Genomic DNA, 20,740 nt, shown 5'->3' with positions numbered 1-20,740 from the left:
CATGCTTTTTTGGTAGCAGTCCAGCTGGCCTTGGTGAGCTCCCAGTAGATCAGCTCCACTGTCTCAGTGGGTGGGTGCACCCCTAGTGGTCCCGACTTCTTTGCTCATGTTCTCCCTCCTTCTGCTCCTCATTGGGACCTTGGGAGCTCAGTCCAGTGCTCCAGTGTGGGTCTCTGTCTCTATCTCCATCCATCGCCAGATTAAAGTTCTAGGATGATATGCAAGATATTCATCAGTATTGCTCTAGGATAGGGTCATTTCAGGTTCCCTATCCTCAGCTGCCCAAGGAACTAACTGGGGACCTCAGCTTGGGCACCTGGGAGCCCCTCTAATGTCAATTCTCCTGCCCACCCTAAAGTGGTTCCCTTAACTAAGAATTGTGGTTCCGTGCTCCCCTATCCAACCTTCCTTTATCCCGATCCTCCTGTTTCCCCAAGTCCCCCCTCCTTCCCTTCTACCTTTTCTCTCCCCATCTCCCCTTACCCCTATCCCACCCCACCCCCAAGATCCCACTTTTCTCCCCGGCAATTTTGTCTACTTCCCTTATCCAAGAGGATAACTATATGTTTTTCCTTGGGTTCACCTTCTTACTCAACTTCTTTAGGTTCGCCTATTGTAGACTCCGTGACCCCTATTTATGGCTAGAAACCAATTATGAGTGAGTACATCCCATGTTCATCTTTTTGTGTCTGGGATAACTCACTCAGGATAGTGTTTTCTATTTCCATCCATTTGCATGCAAAATTAGAGAAGTCATTGTTTTTTACTGCAGCGTAGTACTCTAGTGTGTATATATTCCATACTTTCTTCATCCATTCTTCCATTGAAGGGCATCTAGGTTGTTTCCAGGTTCCGGCTATCACAAATAATACTGCTATGAACATAGTTGAACAAATGCTTTTGACATGTGATAGAGCATCTCTTGGGTAAATTCCCAAGAGTGGTATTGCTGGGTCCAGGGGTAGGTTGATCCCGAATTTCCTGAGAAACCGAAACACTGACTTCCACAGTGGTTGCACAAGATTGCATTCCCACCAGCAATGGATGAAGGTACCCCTTCCTCCACAGCCTCTCCAGCAAAGGCTATCATTGGAGTTTTTTATTTTAGCCATTCTGACAGGTGTAAGATGATATCTCAAAGTTGTTTTGATTTGCATTTCCCTGATTGCTAAGGAAATTGAGCAGGACCTTAAGTGTCTTTTGGCCATTTGAACTTCTTCTGTTGAGAATTCTCTGTTCAGTTCAGTGCCCCATTTTTTAGTTGGGTTAATTAGCATTTTTTTTATTCATTCATTGGCTAATGGTTACTTAGCATCTTTCCAATTTTTAAGTCATAGTATTAGGGCTTTCTTGTTTCCACAGTGTGGATGTCTCTTCAACATTTTCTTTGCTTTTACATGGGTACACAAACATAGTAGACTTACGATATCACTTTATTCCATTATATTGGCACTTAAAAAATAAATTTTGCATAATTATCATGTGTACTCACTGATAAGTGGATTTTAAACACGAAGCAAAGAAAACTAGCCTACAAATCACAATCCCAGAAAACTTAGACAACAATGAGGACACTAAGAGAGACCTACATAGGTCTAATTTACATGGGAAGTAGAAAAGGACAATATTCTCTGAGTAAATTGGGAGTATGGAGACTTTGAGGGAAGGGTTGAATGAGAGAGAAGAAAGGCAGGGAGAGGAGCATAGAAAAATACAGAGCTCAGTAAAAACCAATAAAATAAATAATTTTGGATTTTTGCTGTGAAATAATATTAGCATTATTGCCAGTAGTTTCAAGGGTTCTTCTCCTTTTGTTTTTGCTGTCTTTGTTCAGTATTTAAGATAATTCAATTTGTGGTTGGTTGAGGGTTAACCACCATCACTTGGACTTGAAACTGCCCAATATTTTGATTACAATGCTTAAGTAATTTTGGGGGACAAAATGTCTTCAAAACATTCATAGAGCAGTCAAGTGTGACTTTTATTTATGTCTAGGAAAATGACATTATGTTACTTTGCAGGTGCCTATGTGCTCCAGGTCAAGGCCACAGATGCGGATGACCCCACCTATGGAAACAGCGCCAGAGTCGTTTACAGCATCCTTCAGGGCCAACCTTACTTCTCTATTGATCCCAAGACAGGTAATGTTTTAATTTGGCACAACATTATCACCACTCTCTCAAAAAAATTCAACTTTAATTAAATTTTGGAATCAAATATTGCCTATTTCATTGTAGTCATATAAAATCAGTGAGCCATCATTTGAAAAAAGAGCTACCAACTAATATGACTGCTGGAGGTATATTTTCTTTTACTGAGTAAATACTTAAATATTTCCCGAGCTTTTTGTAAATATAAATGTTTGCATGTCTATGTAAGAGGTCCAAACTTGTTAGCTAGGAGTTATTTATCTTTTTTTTAAAAAAAATCTCATATCTAATCTTTTATTCATCAGTTTAAACTCGTATTTTTATTTATCATTTCATGTCAGATTTCTAGGTTGTGTTCAATTTTATTGTTTAACCATGACTCGGAAATATATGTACTTTCCTTTGCTATCTGCAGAAGTAGTATAGAGGGTTGGTTTTGAGAAATACAGCACATATGTTTGCAATGAGGGAAACTGAGCACTTGGGAACCTAATTAACCAAAACATTGATTCTTTTAGAAATGTTCTCTATAGACAGACCCATTTTTTAATGTTTTCTGTTAGTTTGGTGGGTTGGTTCTATTTTGTTCTGTTTTGAACAAGTCTATAAATGAATCCGAAATTTCAAAACTAGCTTTATTATACGTAGCATATTAAGTGCTTGGATATATACACATGGTCAATTTTATGTTTCTTTTCTTTATTCAATCCTTCTGTCCTTTCAATTTGTGTCAAGAGAGATCAGTTCTGATGCCCGTATTTAGTAAGCCAGCATTCACAATTGATCCAGGGCTCCAAGTTTGAATGATAAGAAGGTTCCTTTGCAGATTATCTGGTTGTAAATGCTGAGTTTCATTAAGGAGACAGTTACTGTGACCAGTGAAAAAAACAAGACACCACATATCACAATTAAAGAGGAACTTCAGAATAGCACTTATTAAAATAATTATTAAATATAGGTTAAAATAGATTTCAATATAAATATGGTAGCTTAGTATAATATAAAATTGTAAACAAAATAGAAGGAATACATTCAAATTAAAATAAAATGTTTTCACTTTTTTGAGATTATAATTATATTTCTCCATTCCCTTTCTCTCTCTTCAAATCTTCCCATACACTTTTCTTCATTTTTTTCAAATTCATTGCTTCCTTTTTACTAGTTATTATTTTATGCATATGAAAATACATAAATTAATATGCATTCCTAAATATAATCAACTAGTCCATATATTGTTATATTGTTACTTGAATTTCTGTTATGTGACTGATCATTTGACATTGGGCAACCAAGATGTACTCTTTTTTTGGGGGAAAATGCCTTTCTTCTACCTTTCCTCAATTTTTCCTGAAAGTTGAGAACCCTTGGGCTTTTTTTAAAAATCCATTTTGGCATTTGTATTGGTATCATCCTTGGGCGAATGGAAAATTTAAATTTATATCTTCAATTGAATTCATTGTATTTTACATTACTTGCTTAAAAATTTTATACACATCATATAATGTTCTTTTATCAATTCTAAATATGAAAAATCTCAAAGAAGAAAAATCTCAAATAAAGTTTTGAAGAAATATTTTTAAGATACTGTATTTTATTTGACGTGTAGGGTGTGTGTGTGTGTGTGTTTATGCATACTCATACCACAGTAGCATATGTGTTGAAATCAGTGAAAAGTTTGTAGGAATAAGTTGGTTCTCTTCTTCTGAACTCTAATGCTCAGGGATTAAACTGAAGCCATCAGACTTGACAGCCAGCAGTTTTCTCCTCTAAGTCTTCTCAATTGTCCACTTTAAGAAATGTGTTTAGAAGGGGATTTTAACTGAAGAAGGTTTAGAAATGGTGACTCTCTTTCAGTTGGACAGAGTGTCAGAAATTAAAGGCAAGAATACCCAATTTAAAAGACTATGAGCTGTGGAAATAATGATTACAATTTATTTACCCAAGAACTAGGAGAGAAAATTGGGGAAGACATACATGAATATTGTTTGACCAGTTACTGAAGTTTTACTAGGGAAAATCACACATATTTGCAGAAAAAAAATGAAAAGATGGAGAGGTAAATGATTCAGGAATTTCTCTTGTAAATGTAAAGTTGACAAAGTTTCTCAGAAATAGAACAGTAGATAGAATATACAGCCTGGGTATTAAGCAAACTTCTGTGAACCTTCCATCTTCTCATGGAGGCCCTATTTGCCCCTTCTTCTTATAGATCTCCCTTAATGAAAACCAAGACTAGAAATAAAAGCACTGATCTTATCAGTTGCTTAACCCCCTTTAGTCCCTAAGGAACACCTTGCAGAGACACAACGACAAGCAGAAAGTAAACTTGGTATGTGTAGTGGTTGGAGGAGCAAGAGAGCCCACAAACTTAGAGTGGTGGTGATGAATTCTACAGGATGGGTGACTTACACAAGCTCAAAACATGTTTCCCGGAAAGACTGAAATCTAATACAAAAAATTATTGTAGGTGTGATGGATTGAAGCATTATCTGAATAAAAAATATAGGAAAAATAAATTTTAGCATATTAAGTTAGCTAAAATGATTGCTATAAAATAAAACCACATATAAAATCATGTGAGTAAATCTAAAACTCTACGTACTTTGTATGTAAGGTAGATAAATCCTAATGTATATGAAAAGTATTATTTTGCAGTAGAAAATGTATGTGCTTCATAACTCCATGACTTTGTATTTATAATTTTCTATGAACCTTGCTATTTAAAGGAAAAGGTAAATCTCTTCTAAGCATCAGCTGCATAATAAATTTCAGAGGCATTGATTTTGATTGGAGACAGAAGTCTTGCTGTAACAATGCTTCAGACCACTAGACAGGAAAAGAATGGGTGACGAGGCACTTCATTAAGAGAATGAAAACAAGTCCTTCATGCGCAAAAACCATTAAGAAGACTTTTGTCAAATTTATCACCTTGTGGTAGATAAAAGAAAATCAAAAATCAAGTATAATTGCAATTTCTCAGAAATAGTCTCCATTTGTTCCAGCTATCTAGAGCCTTTTCTGATTCAGTTTGCTGTTATTAAATGAAATACATGGAAACCAAAATTATCTAACATTTTTTATTTGAATGTAGAGACCATTTAAAACTATTATTAAAGGGAGAGCCTCATAAAAACTGTTGGTGCTTATACATTTAGAAAGAGATAAATATACTCATTACTTATTCAGTTGAAACGAGAATATGTAAATGATTTCTGTATTAATATTACTGTTTGATGTACATTCCTAACTCTACTTTCACAGTGGATAATAGCAAACTTCCTGTGTGTGTGTGTATATATGTATATACATATATATACATGTGTATATATAATGCCTATATATATATATATAATGCCTACATGTGTATATATATATTAAGATAGATATATATACACGTAGGCATTAAGGGAAAATGAGGCAGCCTGTGAAGTGAACCAAGAAAAAATTCACTTCTCATAAAAGTTCTTTTATTTCCAAATTATTTGCTTTAACCAAGAAGTAATTTACTTTGTATATATTCATTTCTTTATCTTAAACAATTACTCAGGAGAATTTTAAAATAAGAAGATACGTGACTTTTTAAAATATCATAAATTCATATATTATATTTTATGATTATGTGATGGTAAACAGTTGGTTCAGTTTAATTTCTGTTTCTGTGACAAAATCCCTGACCAAAACCACCTTGAGAGCATTTAGTCCATTACTGTGAGAAGCCAACATAGGCACTGGAAGCATTACAACCACATTCACAAAAAGAGAATAAATGCATAAATCCTTGCTTACATATTGTCACCTGATGCTCATGTAGCTTTCTTTGCTTTTATAAAATTAAAGTCATGCCAAATGGAATGGAGCTATCCATACTGAGCCATGTCAGTTAATAATTAAGCCAAAGCATTAGAGGCATGCCCATGGCAGCTTAGGGAAATAATTCCTGATCTAGAGTCTCTTCTTGGGTGATATTGTAAGAGGACAATAAAACATGGCATCACACATGTATCATCTCAAAATATATAGCTCAAGAAGAACTATAGTCTGTAAAAAAAAAAACGCACACCAACAGTAGTACATTTAATCTACGACGTTGACATCAGGACACTGTGTCTCCATGCCCATGAAAGCAATCTTCCATTTGGAGAAACCAATGTTACTATGAATAGTTGACTCTGTTGTCTTAATGTTTCTATAAGATTCTTTTAACAGTTTTTTTCTGCAAGCTAGTCTAATTTAAACAACTATAGATTAGTGCATTGTGTCATGTGGCTATATTTTTTTTAAAAATAAATAGGTTGCACTTGAGAAAGGTTTATTATGTTTCATTTCAAGCTCATTTATTTAATTTAAAATCCTCCTTTTATAGTATGGCAAAAATATATGTAACATAAAATTGTTATTTTTACCATGTCAAGTGCAATTTATCATTAAAAGCCTATATGTCATTCCATAAACACAACATAACTGTCTCCAGAATTTTGATCAAATATTTAAGATATGGTTAATATTTTTAGAAAGAAAACATATCTCTTATAATTTTTCTCTTCTGCTCATTTATTGAATTCTTCATAATCAGTAAGAATAAAACTATAGAATCTACTTGATTTCTTCCTCTACCACTTTTGATATTTTAAATTATACAACCCTGCCCACCTCAGAATTCATAGGAAGAAACCTGATAAAGATTGCCCAATTATGGAGAAATTCTCAAGAAACTTGCACCTGAATGTATCCCTTACATTTAGCAGCAAAAATCCCAAGACTGTGTCCAAAATAAAACTTACTTCCATATGATATCTCATCTTTATTTTTTATAACTTTATTAAATCTGAATTTTTGAAATTTTATGTATGTGTAAAGTAAACTTGATTGCTTTCACCCACTAAGCTCTGCTATCTCCTTTACACATCATATGGCACAACATTCATGCCTTTATTTTCTTTAGTGACTAAGTCAAGCAGAAGCATTTCTGGTGCCATGGTTTGAAACAAGCTATTGAAACCTAGTGAACTCCATAGAAGCCAAAAACCTGAAGACAATGACTGCTGTCACCAAGTACCTCCCAATAGCCAATAGATCAGCCAGGTGGATTATGGCAGAACCGAATCCCACAAGTATATCCCAAATTCAACTGGCACCAATTGACTGGCAACAGGCTGAGTCTTATGTAGGCCCAGTGTAGGTAAGATTGGTTGCTGGGACTCTATGATTGCAAAAACTGTTTCATACCCTGTAGATAGTATTTCATAGCCCTTCTCCTGGTCTTGTGACTCTTAAATTCTTTCTCTTCTGTCCTCTGTGGTATGGCCTTAAGTTCAGAGATCGGTAATGGTTTTGTTCATAGATAAGAACTCAAGTACTGCTTGTTCTCACAATATTAAGGATCTATGAATTACCACATTCACGATCCTTCCTTGTAAGAAGAGCTTCTCATGCACGAAATTAGTGTTTGTCTTAAAGAATAAACATTGATATTTGTAGGTAGCTTTAAGGTTAAAAAGGGTTAATTCCAATAAGGTTAGATACTAAAATTTCAACAAAGGTCACATCATATGTACTGAGGCAATCCTTCAAATATTATGAGTCCTTATGATGCTTTATTACTTGAAATTTGTCTTGGTGCAAGTTCAGAATACAGTCTTACAGAATTCAAATGTTTAAGTTAATATTGGTAAACAATATTTTTCCCTTAAAGACAAAGCTGGAAGTTTACCGAAACAAAGTAATCAATCTTTTATACATTTATCTGAATGAATAAATTTATATGACTGTGTCCATGCAAGTACAAAAAAATCAATGGAAGAAAATGTATATTAAGAAGCAAAAATTTGTCAAGGAAAATACTCATCCAATAAGAGAAACACAGATATTGTGTTCTTTTTGTTCTGCAACATGTGCAATAACAATATGTGACCATAGAGTACAAAACAGAATATGATTTTGTAGTTTCTGTGTGGTTATTTGGGTCTGCGCAGATGGAAAAAGAAAGTGCAGTTTCAGATTACAAATGGTGCCCAATGTGAGGCCCAAACCCACTACCCTAAGATTAAGAGTCTCATGCTCTACTGACTAAGTTAGTAATTCATATTACTATAATGATATTATCGAATTTGTTATTAATATAGGCCTCTGTGTGTTTATTTGGGACTGAATGGCTACAGGACCAGGCAGGACAGAAACATCTGTCTGCATAATTTTCTTTAATTCCTCAACTTCAGATTTCAAGTAAACTCAAGAGTTCAGAACAGTGTCAGTTTTAGAAATGAGGTGTGCAGGGCCTGCAGGAAAGAATGTTCAGACCGTTCTCTCAGCTCAGGCTTGGGGAGCTGAGTTTGATATCTATACCCTAAATCGATTGCCAAGTGCAGCGGTGTATGCTTGTAATCCCAAAGCTAGATGGCAGTTCCTCAGGGTTGCTGAGCTGTCAGGAATCTCTAGGTCTTTGGGAGAGAACCTGTCTCAAAAATCTATGAAAGTTAACTCCTGAGAAAGACACGCAAGTTTGTACTCTGCCTACCTCATACACAGAAATGATGTTTCTGTAAATTGCTACAGAAATGACTATACACACCAATGCATGCAAACAAAAATGCACTGAATAAATTGATGAATTTCCTAAAGGAATGATGAGATACACGCATCAACAAAATGGTCATGGGGGGTTTAGTCTTGAAAGGAAAATATTGAGTGAGTGATACAGCTCAGCAATTATGGACCTTTGCTGTTACGCCTTACAACTTGTATACAATTCCTAAAGAACAAAGGGTTAAAGAAGAGAACTAATGCCACAGAACTGTCCTCTGATTTCCAACACAAACTTGGTCTTACACACATGTGTATATGTTGGGAGCAGTGAGACCCCAAATCCTGAATTTCTTGTAATCCCCTGATCTGAGTGCCTACAGCTGCTCTGAGCACGAGACGTTCAGGAGTTCCTGATGGCAGGAGAGTGGTTTCTGGTGGGTTTGGCTGGGGCGTGGCTATCTCTATATAATCTGCCCCCGAACACAATAAAGGGGGCATTCTTGGGGAATTCAAGGATGACCCGTGTTGCTGTCTCTCTGTCTGTGTGTGTCTGTGTATTTTAACCTCCAGCCCCCTTGCCCGAAGCTCGCGAACTGGGTAATAGCGCACTGAGCGCAGACATGGGGGCGCTGTGCAAGGCATGTATATACACATACTTTCATACACATACACACACAGACACACACATAATACATGAAGAAAATAAAGGCAAAACTGTTTCTGTGTAAGGTGTGTATGAATCCAGAAAATGATAGACTTGTCATATAGAGAAATGTAATTGCTTTTCGTAGTGAGGAAAAAGCTATCAATGACTAAACTGAGTCATAGGAAGAAAGAATTTTGTTCTCATTTTCATTTGTACCTATGCATGCATAAGCGTTTATAGTTGTTCCTTGACAACTAAATGTGAAAACACTAGCAAAACTTGGAGGCTGAAGGTGCATCCTATGAGGCCTGCACTAAGAAACTGAATTGGCTCTCCGGAGTCCACATGACAGAAGAGGACCAGAACAGATTCTTGCAGGTATACGTTGACATTTACTCACATGCACATGCTGTGGCACATGCATTCTCACTAAAGTATTAAATATTTAATAAAATTATAAGTAAAAGTCTCATCACAATTTGAGTTTGACACTACTAGATGATGTGCTATATGGAAAATAGAATAAATGATCTATGCTTGACTGAATTACTGTTATTATTTTAGCAACTGTGTTTGTGTATGACATGAGCACACGTATTTGTATGGGGGCATGTGGAGCACAGCGGGTCACCAGGTATGGCTTCTCTGATTCCTCACCGCACTATATATGGAGTCAGGAGATCTGTTGAGCCTGTGTTCTCTGAAGATCTCCTCTCTCTGTCTGCCGGTGCCAGGATTACAAGTGGTCTACCACACTCACACGACAGTTATATAAATACCTGGAAGCCCAATCCTATGACAAGTACACGGCAAACACTTTTCCACACAGCCACCTGCACAGCACCTACTTATTATTTTCATACACATTTATTTATAACACAGTATCTGATTGTAGCTATAGCCAAAAACTGAAAAATTTTTATTAATTATTAATGACAAATGGGACATTATAGATATATTCATCTACAGTGAACCCAAAGTATAGCATTATTAATAGAAGGAAGCAAGTCACTGATGATGAACCCTGGAGCATTATTTCTTATCTCTTGTTTTCTTTCCTTCTCTCTCCCACCCTCTTCTTTGTTTCCCATTTCATATAGTATTTTCTCTGCTTTGAAGTTTTAACCTTGGAATGAATAAGGTAGAGAAATGGGTGATGTAGAGTAAAAGCTATATGGACATTGAAAATAAAGGACATTTTGTATAGTGAGTTGAGTAGAAATTGTACATGACCAGTGATTTGAAGAGACAGCAAATGACAAGTGTCAAAACCAGGCATTTATTTTGAAAATGTGAACATTGTCCATCAGATAGATGCCGCATAGTGTAAGGTATGTAAGACAACACTGAGATGTGAAGTTTAAAAGTCGTAGTTTTAGAAACATTGAAAATAGAGCATCAGAAGCGCATGCTGAAGAGAAGACAGATTGGATCAAATGGTGTCAGTACCAATTCATGAATAAAGCATTAGGACCAAAAATGATGGATGTCTCTTCTGTAACTATTTCCTGCCAAGTGACAGATGAATTCTCAGATTGCAGTTCAATATGCATTAGCAAAAATATAGCAGTGGGTAAGTAGATGGTAGCAAGCACAGATATATGGATGTATGCTGGGATACTGATTTGAATGGTATATACTGTATTGATGCCTGATATTTTATTATTCATGCATGCATTTTTATTTAAGATATAACCTACTACTGTCAAAGTCATGTGTACTTAAAGTAAAGATTCTTCAATATCTACCTGTTACAATTCTTGGCTATTGGAATTTGATATAAAATATATAATTCAACTTCCATATTATTCTGAATGTTTTACTTTTTTACCATGAATAAACAGAAATATAAAGTATTTCTTACACCAGGATACAAAAATAAAAATGTCTGCTGTATGTAAATATGCATATATGATACAGATTCAAAACTGCAAAAATTTCATTCACCCAATTATTAATCTATTCAATCACATACTAAATGAATTTTAAACATAAGACACTATCCTGGACACTGAATTACCTTGATGGAAGGAGTCTCAAATAACACGCAATAATAATGATATCTGATGACAGCTAAGGGAGTGGGAGAAAATGGAATTTTTCAGCTAAAATAATTAGAGAAATTACCGAAAGACAAAACAGACACATTACATAAATAAGACATTTTATGTGTTTTAAATTAGGTGGATTTTTTTGGTAAACATTAAAGAATTGAGATGTTAATAGTAGTCTTTAGAATTATATACTCGCAAGTTTAATTACCTGAATTATTCAACTTGTAAAATTAATCTAAAAGTTTTAACAATTTTTTCATCCCAGAGTTGACCCAAATACATAAATGTGCTGTAATTTAGTTTACTTGGGGTGAGATGTCCTGGACTTTGAGATACACTGTCATTTTCTTGTTTTCCTCGTGACTACATTTTAAGATGTGACTGTGAAAAATCAAAATAAATAAATAAATAAATAGTCACATTCCGGCTGTAAGGGTACTTAGGTTATTTTAATTTTTGATAGAGTTTTTATTTAATGTTTAATTGATAATAAATATAGATATAACTACTTTCTTTTATTTCTTTCTGAGTCAGGGGAAGCATTCTGTTTGTGGTATTGATTCTGTTATCACTTTCCCCCAAAGGTGTTATTAGGACAGCGTTGCCAAACATGGACAGAGAAGTCAAAGAGCAGTACCAGGTCCTCATTCAAGCGAAGGACATGGGAGGACAACTCGGTGGCCTCGCTGGAACAACAGTTGTCAATATTACCCTTACTGATGTCAATGACAACCCACCTCGATTCCCAAAAAGTATGTCAGCTACATGTTCACCATATTTGCAAATGTTTCTAAAAGAAATTACTTACCATGGCATATTTTTCTCTTTCATGATATATCATGATTTTGGTTTCGCCTCCCTTTATTCCTACTGTTCCTTCCTATCTCTTCTCCCATCTGAATCCACTCTATCTCTGTTTCTCATTAGAAAAAAAAACAGGCTTCTAAAGGATAATAATATAATATAAAATAATAAAATATACCATGACATATCTGTTTTTAATAATTTCTTTTATTTTTTTAAAAAGAAAACAAACTATCTTTTTTAAATTTTACATAGCAATCCCAGTTTCCATTCCCTCTCATCCTTCCATTTAATCCCCATAACCCCCAATGCCACCCCATCCACTCCTCAGAGAGGGTAAAGCACATTGCTTTGGGAAAGGTCCAAGGCTCTCCCTACTATATCTAGGCTAAGTAAGGTATCCATCCAAAGAGAATGGGTTCCCAAAAAGCTAGTCCATTCAGTACGGATAAATCCTGGTGCTGCTGCCAGTGGTTCCGCAGTCTGGCCATTCAACCGTCACTCACATTCAGGGGGGTCTAGATTGGTCCTATGCCGGTTCCTTCCCTCTCCAGCTGGAGCTGAAGAGCTCCCATTAACTCAGGTAAACTGTTTAAGAAGTGAGTGACCATGTTATATCTTAATGCCGCAAAATGTAAAAACATCTCCAAACACTATTGATATTCAGGAAGCAGGTTATTATAGATTTTAAAAAATAAATATATGCCTTTAAGTTTTAAAGGAAATTATGCTTTGTGTTATGATAATATGGAAGAGTTAGTCTAATTATTATTGATCAACATTTGGGAGTCAGACATCATGGTAAAACCTGAAAGATCAGAGAAGCAGAAAAGCCGCCAGTCCTCTCCTACCTGTTCCATTTCTTCCTCATAAAGGGCCGAGATCCTTCTTTGCCCTGCCTTCCTACTTTCTGTCCTCAGTCACCCAAAACATCTGTGGTCAATTATGGTCAACTAGTGCCCAGCTCTACTCTCTGACTCCAAGCAAGTTTCATTTGTCAGAACACGATCAAAATATCACACAACACATAGGCGGGTCCATAATGGTGTAATCATACCTTTGCTATTAAAGTGGAGTGAAACTACATTCTAGCAACTTGCTAGTGTACTGACCATGATAGCTTGCTGACTAAAAAATTAATCTAAATGGATAAAATATGAGGCAAGACTTAACTATAAACATATGCTACCATGCTTTTTATAATAAACAGTTGCCATATATAGATTTTGTGACTTATTTTTAGCAAGTGCATGTGTTGAACCATTTGAGAAGTTTAGAATCTGTCATGTTGTTTTTCTGAACATTGCTTTTATTCTGATCAATATGTACCTCATTGTAGATTTGCAATAGGTGAGAATTGCTTTACTTTCTGGGAAAATGGAATGGTTCTCACCTATTACTTCTCTATAACTGTCTCCTTTAGAGATATGATGCTTCTCACACTTGCTTCATCCAGGTTTCTTTGGAGTGTTACATTTAACACCAGTTGGTACTTACTCATTTTCTGATGTATTTGCGAGGATTATTTCTGTGCTCCACAGAATTAGAATACTAAGGCTGGGTGGTTTCGTTCATGATTTTAGAGGAAGCATGATTTAATCATTTGTAGTTCTTTTCCTAATCAGTTTTAAATAAATTGAAATACAGAATATTTTCCTTTTAATACAAGTATGATTTGTTCCTGGGATTACATAAGAAAATTTGCACTGTTGACACTATTTCTCTATTTAGATGTTTTGTTGTTTTTTCTAAATTTTATATCATCATCTTAACTTCTTTTAAAAAATTTGCAGTATATTTTCTTTGTGTAAAAGTTTCAATTCATGATCAATAAAAGTCTGATAGTCAAATATTATGGAAGGAAATTAGAAACCATAACACTTTAATGCAGATTAATTAGCTATACTTAGACTCCATTATATGTGCATATTTCAATAGCCTTGTCTTCTATGATAATGAGGTACAATTCTTGTGACTCAAATATTTTTTATTTAAATAATTCATTAAAATTCTAATTTTATATTATGGGATATGAATATTGGTTGTCCAGCCTCTCATTCATGGCCCTCTAAAGAGTGTAGGGCAATGAAAACCTCTCTTGGCACTGGCCTCAAGTTGTACCAATAATTGTTTGGCCATTCCCACAAGTTCTATGTGTCCATTACCACAACACATCTTATAGGCAAGACAAATTGCAGGTTGAAGTTTTTCTGGCTGGGTTGATGTCTAAGTTGCAATGCTGAAAGCCTTCATCTTCTATAACAACAACAAAAATAATAATTAGCGTAGCACTTGGTTGACTCTTAGGGTTTGAGGTCTCTATTGCTGAAGACATCACACAATTAGGATATGAAACTCAGGTTTCATGATCTGGATCTGACTGGAAAACATCTTTCTGCAGTCTAGCTTGCATTTTATATATACATGTACAGTTTAGGTTTATGTGTGTGTAAACAGACTCTGCTCATTCATTTTCCACCTGCCCAGACTCAAATAATCACACATAAGGAATACATACTAATTGCAACACTGTTTGGCCAATAATGTATGTGTATTCCTAGCTAATCCTTAAATCTTAAACTAATCAGTTTCTATTATTTTATATTTTACCATGAGGTTCATGGGGTGTTACTTCATGATTCTTGGGAAATGATATGCTGTGTGCCTCCTTCAGAAGCTACATGGCATCTGTCTAACTATGCCTACTCTCTCCCTATATTTCTCTTTTGTTTTTCTGTCTGGCTTTACTCTGCTAAGCCATTGGCTGAAACAGCTTTTTTAATCAATCAATAAAAGAAACATATATACAGAAAAACATGTATATACATATGTATGCATGTATTTGTGTAAGCATATCCACATATAGACATCTTGTTATTGATGCTGTAAAGATAGGAATTAAAATATATATTTTCTCACTTAACAAACAGACAAAAATACACTATGGCAAGGAGGTAGGTGAATTTATAATGTTTAATTTATTTCTAAAAGTAAGATTATCGTTGATGCTATCGTTTTTATCAATAAGAAACGAAAGTATATCTCCATTGGATTAGTAGGGAAATATTTGTATAGACTGAGCATTTGAGTGGAAATTATCTAGCATGTCGCAGAAGAATTTGAGAAGAGAATGTATTCCAAGGATAAGGAAGAATATTATTAAAATCTTCAATGGATGCCAAGCATAGCATATTTAAGGGCCAGCCTGTTCTATAATTGAGCATATGTGTACAGAAAACAATTGTTTGGAAAATGTTGCAGTGCTAAAATAGGGATGTACATTTCTGTATTGATGTATGCAACTTCAGTGGACTGTTGACATACATATCAATATGTTAGAATAATGTCTTTGAGGATGTGGTATATTTTGATGCTGTAAATGATGTCATTGTGTCGCTGTGCAATTGCCTGGTTTATATAAATAAACATTGAGACAAAGGAAATGCAAAAAGAATTAAAAAAAAAGAAGAAAAAAATGCTGATGCACAGTGAAATACATTGTTATCTTGAAATCTAAATAACAGATTATCCTAGTAGAAATTATCATTTTCTCTGCTTACAAAATGTGTTGGGAAAGACATGAATAAGAGATAATAAAAATATCAAAGCTGCAATATGTAAGAGAGTCTAAGAAGAATTTCTAAGCAGCACATGGAAACTGTAAATGAGGTTCGGGCCGCAGATAAAATCAGATTAATGACAAGACACTCTGCTTAATTTTTGTCCAAAGGATAGTCAAAGAATAATGAAGTGATAAGAAAAGTTATAAATACAAATACCTCTAAATTTTAATAAGTAATTTTTGACAAATGTGCCAATATTTAATCATACAAACAAAATCATTGTAACATTGATATGTATTTAATATGGTTTATAATTCTTTATTTCCTTTTACCTTATAATTGATCAAAGTGATAAAGCAGACAAGGAAGTTTTATTGCAAGTTTTATTTAGCTAAAATTAACAAAACACATGTGATTTCTGTTTCATACACTATAAAGGGAATAAAATTTTAATCTGTTCTCTCAAGCTGTTGCTGTATGATGAGGATAATTAGAAAATTAATAGGAAATCATGCAAATTGCAATAAAAGTTATTATAGAGATAGGCACATGACACAAATGCACAAGGGCATCTGCAAGCACATGGAGCAAATCTTAGAGGGTTAGGAAATGAAAACATCAATATCATTTACTGAGAGCTATTCTAAGACTTATTAGTAGCGAACAAACAGACTCCTAAATTGTGAGACCAGTTAAAAACATAAGGTAATATGCAAAGAAGTCCATATATAGAGTCACTAGCAACCTAGCAGTGTAAAAACAAAAAAACGAAAGAAAGAAAAGAGAGAAAAACACTTCTAAGTAATTACCAAATTAAAAGTGCTGGTAGTCTCTATTGTATGAATATCAGAAAAAAGCTATTTAAGATATGAACTAAAAACCTAGGAAGACTTACGTAATGTTTCCAAAAATGCAGGCAAAAAGCAGAAAGTTAAAACTGAGCATCAGATTTAAAAGTCAGTAAATAGAGGCTATCAGTAATTATTTTGGGGTAAGATGTATCTTAAATATGATAAGGGTTGATATAATGAAATTTTCAATCTTTTCCTGATTATCTCCATAATGTCACACAAAGGAAAATTATGAGAGACTGGATTTTTGAAGAAAAGAAATATACTCAAAAAAATTTAAATTCCTTACATTTCTTAGCAGATCATTACATTAGGTGTTCACTTTATTAATAATTTAAAAGAAAACTACAGTTATTTTAAGATATGCTATAATATCGTTCCATATTCCTGAAACTGCCAGCGTGGCCCACTTTATTAGGTGGGAAAGAGATTACATAGAAAAAGCAAATAAATGAAATGTTTACATACTTAATGGAGACTTTAGGGGAATGTTAAATGTATTCTGTATAATTGATGAACAATGAAACTTTATTGATGTGTTTGATATACTGTGAGCTCTTGCCAAGGTCTCCATCATACTTAGTATTCTGTAATAGGAATAGAGGTTATAAATTAAGTATATTAAATATACATAGTTTGTAGAACCAGAAGCATTATGTTGGCAGTTATTAAATGATGGAATTGGGCTATGTTCCACAGATCTATGAAATTGGCTTCTTTGACATTTCCAGTTTCAGAAAGTGTTATAGGCAGAAGATTCTTCTATGATAATTAATTCATGGCCAGGTGAAATTTCAGAAATTTTAGTAAAAACACATTTTTTTTAAAAAAAATTTGAAGTCATCAGTCAAAACCTTGTATTTAATGGTTATTAAAACATCATTTTACAGTGAGGGATGATAGGAAAATTTTGCCCAGAGGAACTTTTGGATAGAGGGAAGCAGCATTGTCATCTCATAAAGAAGTGGAAAATTGCCTTTCCTCCCTAGGTTTGGTGGAGAGCGTTCTGCTTGCCCCGAGCTAATAATAATGCCCAATTTTCTTTTCATGACAATGATTGGAGATTTCATGACAATGTTTGCCTTGTATTTAGAAAAGTTAAAATGTCCTGGGAAAGGAAGGAGAGGGGAAGGAATACAATTTATTAGAAAAACTAATTACACGACAACAGGGAAGTAAAGAATGTGTTTGCAAAAGGGAAATAAAGCCAGAGTCATGCAAAGATCTGCCAGAGAAATCTCCTGAAACAAGACATGGATGTGAGTGGACCAGTGAAGGATCTGGATGCTGAGGGTACTGTGCCATCAGTACACAGGCAATGTTTCTGTGTTGAAGACTGTGGGAGGAACATCTGTCAAGAACCATCATGCCAACAGGAACAATGGATGGGAGAGGATTAAAGCTGTGCAATCCATCCTGTGGCTTAGCTGTCCCACGTGAGTGTGGAAATACCCCAGGCAAAATGATGGTAACCAAAAACTCGACAGAGAAAGGATTGCCACGTTTTGTGCATTTAATTTCCCACCTGCTGCAGGTCCTGGTTGTCTTACAGACAGGGGAGGAGTGGTTCTAATTCTAAAACAGTTGGTGCACTAATTAATAAAATATAAAAGGCATTACTAATTAATAAAGGTAAACTGGGTATTAGAGATGCTTACAATTAAAGTAGCATCAGTTATGTTATAGTTGATATTTTACTTCAGCATTGGCTTTATCCGAGGAGAAACAAAGCATAGAATCCCTAAAAAAAAAAAAAAAAAAAAAAAAAAAGGAGTGATCGGACCCTAAAGAAAGACACGACACACTACGTACCTGTTGAACTTCTGATCACTAATGTGGCAGCATTTGAAGGGTGGGGAAGCTGAAACTACTCTTATTTGTTTGTATTTGAAGTCCACTCAAATCCACCATTTGATTAAGCAGTAAAATTAATAAGGCAAACAGTGTTATAAGAAGATAAAAGTAGAAGTCATAGAGAAATGACTATTAGTTCGCATTAAAATCTGCATATTTTCAAACAATATTGATGATGAGTTTAAAATGTAACGGTCCCAGCATATGTGGTACCAGGCTACTCCTTGGAGTTTGCTCTGCTAACCAATTCTTGCATTCTGTAAAGTCATAATTAACTAAAGGTGGCTTTGGTCAAATTACATTAACAAAAAGAACATTAAAATATGTAAGTTAGTGGATAACATGAATTGAAATGATGAGCCCCGTCTTTTAGTTGGGAATCAAGGAACATGAAGAGGGCTGTGGAGACGTCAATATGTGGAAGGCCTTCTGATGGCAGGATTGACAGGCCACAGGGGGTGTGAGGAGAAAACAGTGAGGCAGGAAATTACGAACTTATCAAACTGTCATCTGGTTCATTTTGGAATGTGTCCCGCTAGCTGATCACACAAGCTCAATGCCACAAGGACCCAGCTCGTGTTTTCCGTCTACATATCACATATCATAAACATTGAATTGAATTTGCAACTCTCCTTAGAGGTTACATGTCACTCTAGTGCCGTGGAATGAAACCGCTTCCTTGCATTTGCAGCTAGGCCATAAATGCCATCAGTGTAACAATAAAGAAATATGATAATTCTCCATAAATATATTAGTTTGTTTTCTGTTAGATAAAAAGCTGACTTTCATAATTCCGATCATAATTTATTAGGTCTTCATAGACGGTTTCTTGTAGGTTTTAGCCTTTTGGCATAAAGATAGAAGAAAAACAGAAAAAGCAACTTTTTGTTTGCCTACATTTTCTGTTTGTATAAAATTAGATAGTAAGTCACAGAGACAATGGAGGATTATCACTGGATCAATGTCTAAATCCAATCACTTAATCACAGGTTTAGTAGTTAAGTAGTTCCTAAATTTCATTCTCAAATGTAATATTTTACTATGTTTTTGGTAACTCAAAATCATCAGTATTTGAATCAATCTAAAAAGAATTATTTTAAGTTTTCCAGTATTGCCAATATTCTAATACTTACAATTGATTTGAATTTACTTTAATTTAGTTACATTTTTATGTTTCTAGAGACTGAACATGAAGCCTTTCCTTTCTAGAGAAAAACTTTGCTTAGTCCCAGAAACATAAATCTCCCTCTTAGCATTTGCTTTGATTTACATTGTTTTGGATTGCTTCGAACTCCCAGTTACAAGGATGGCTCACTTCTAAGTACAGTTGAACTCTGAATTCCTATTTTTTTTATAAATATGCTGTGCTTCAAAAGAATATGTAGTGGATTATTTAATTTTTATTTTCATTTTGCCAAATGTTATTATGGTATTTTATAATTCATCTGTGTAGTTTCTTCTTAGAGGCTTTATAAATCACATAATTACTTAAGGTATAATATAATTTTGTTAATTATGCGTGCATACACACACACACACATATATATATATATATATATATTTTTTTTTCTTCACTTATTCTTCTTAGTTTTCTTGGAACAAAATAATAAAAGAAAGTATATTTTAGAGCTTTGGTTTTGGGTGGCAATAGATTCTGACTTCTCTTTCCCTCGCCCTACAAAATAAGTTGTAATGCTCCAAATATAATCAAGCCATGATTTTTTCATATGGCAAAGTCACTTAAAGAATGTGAATTAACCTATAGCGGCAGCTATGTTTACTGCAGTGGAAATAACACAAAACATTGTCTGTAAAAATTACAGAATCGATCACTGAAATTCCACATAATCTCCTGCATACAATTTTCTCTGTTTCTTGGGAAATGGTGATTTTGTTAGGCATAATGTGTATATTTGATAAAATGAGAGCATATATTTGGCAGACTTGGAGAACAATTCTTTGTTCCTGATTTCATTTCTTAATCTGTGTTGTACAGGTAGCACCATTCCAATGCTTTATATGCATCAAAATGAGGCAACTAGAAATGATGGCAATGTAATTTCACTGTACGTCTTGCTGATTTAGCTTTGGCACGGTTGTGCATAACTTCACAGTTTTAAATAAATCTGAATGACCTCAACTGTATTGCTGTTTAGATTCTAGCAATGATAAAATGCCAAGTCATTGAAAAATAAATAAATGGAGGAAAGCTAAACAACCTTACATGACAAGCACATAGTTTCACTGATTTCCCCCACGTTCAGTAGATTTTATCACAGCATATGTTATATTTTTT

The 20,740-nt window shown here is 34.5% G+C and overlaps 1 protein-coding gene across 4 annotated transcripts in view; it reads left to right on the top strand.

Moving 5' to 3' along the window:
* Positions 1 to 20,740, top strand: part of Cdh12 (cadherin 12) — a 788,260-nt gene that overhangs the window by 718,727 nt on the left and 48,793 nt on the right. For all 4 annotated transcript variants that reach the window (XM_075975840.1, XM_075975839.1, XM_075975838.1 and 1 more), the window contains 2 exons: positions 2,022 to 2,141; positions 11,957 to 12,124. In XM_075975840.1, the coding sequence (XP_075831955.1) occupies positions 2,022 to 2,141; positions 11,957 to 12,124 (288 nt within the window). The remainder of the gene's footprint in view (positions 1 to 2,021; positions 2,142 to 11,956; positions 12,125 to 20,740) is intronic.

The sequence above is a fragment of the Microtus pennsylvanicus genome, chromosome 6, assembly GCF_037038515.1.
Source record: "Microtus pennsylvanicus isolate mMicPen1 chromosome 6, mMicPen1.hap1, whole genome shotgun sequence".
In the NCBI taxonomy this organism is placed as follows: domain Eukaryota; kingdom Metazoa; phylum Chordata; class Mammalia; order Rodentia; family Cricetidae; genus Microtus; species Microtus pennsylvanicus.
This window is presented reverse-complemented; position numbering and strand designations above follow the sequence as displayed.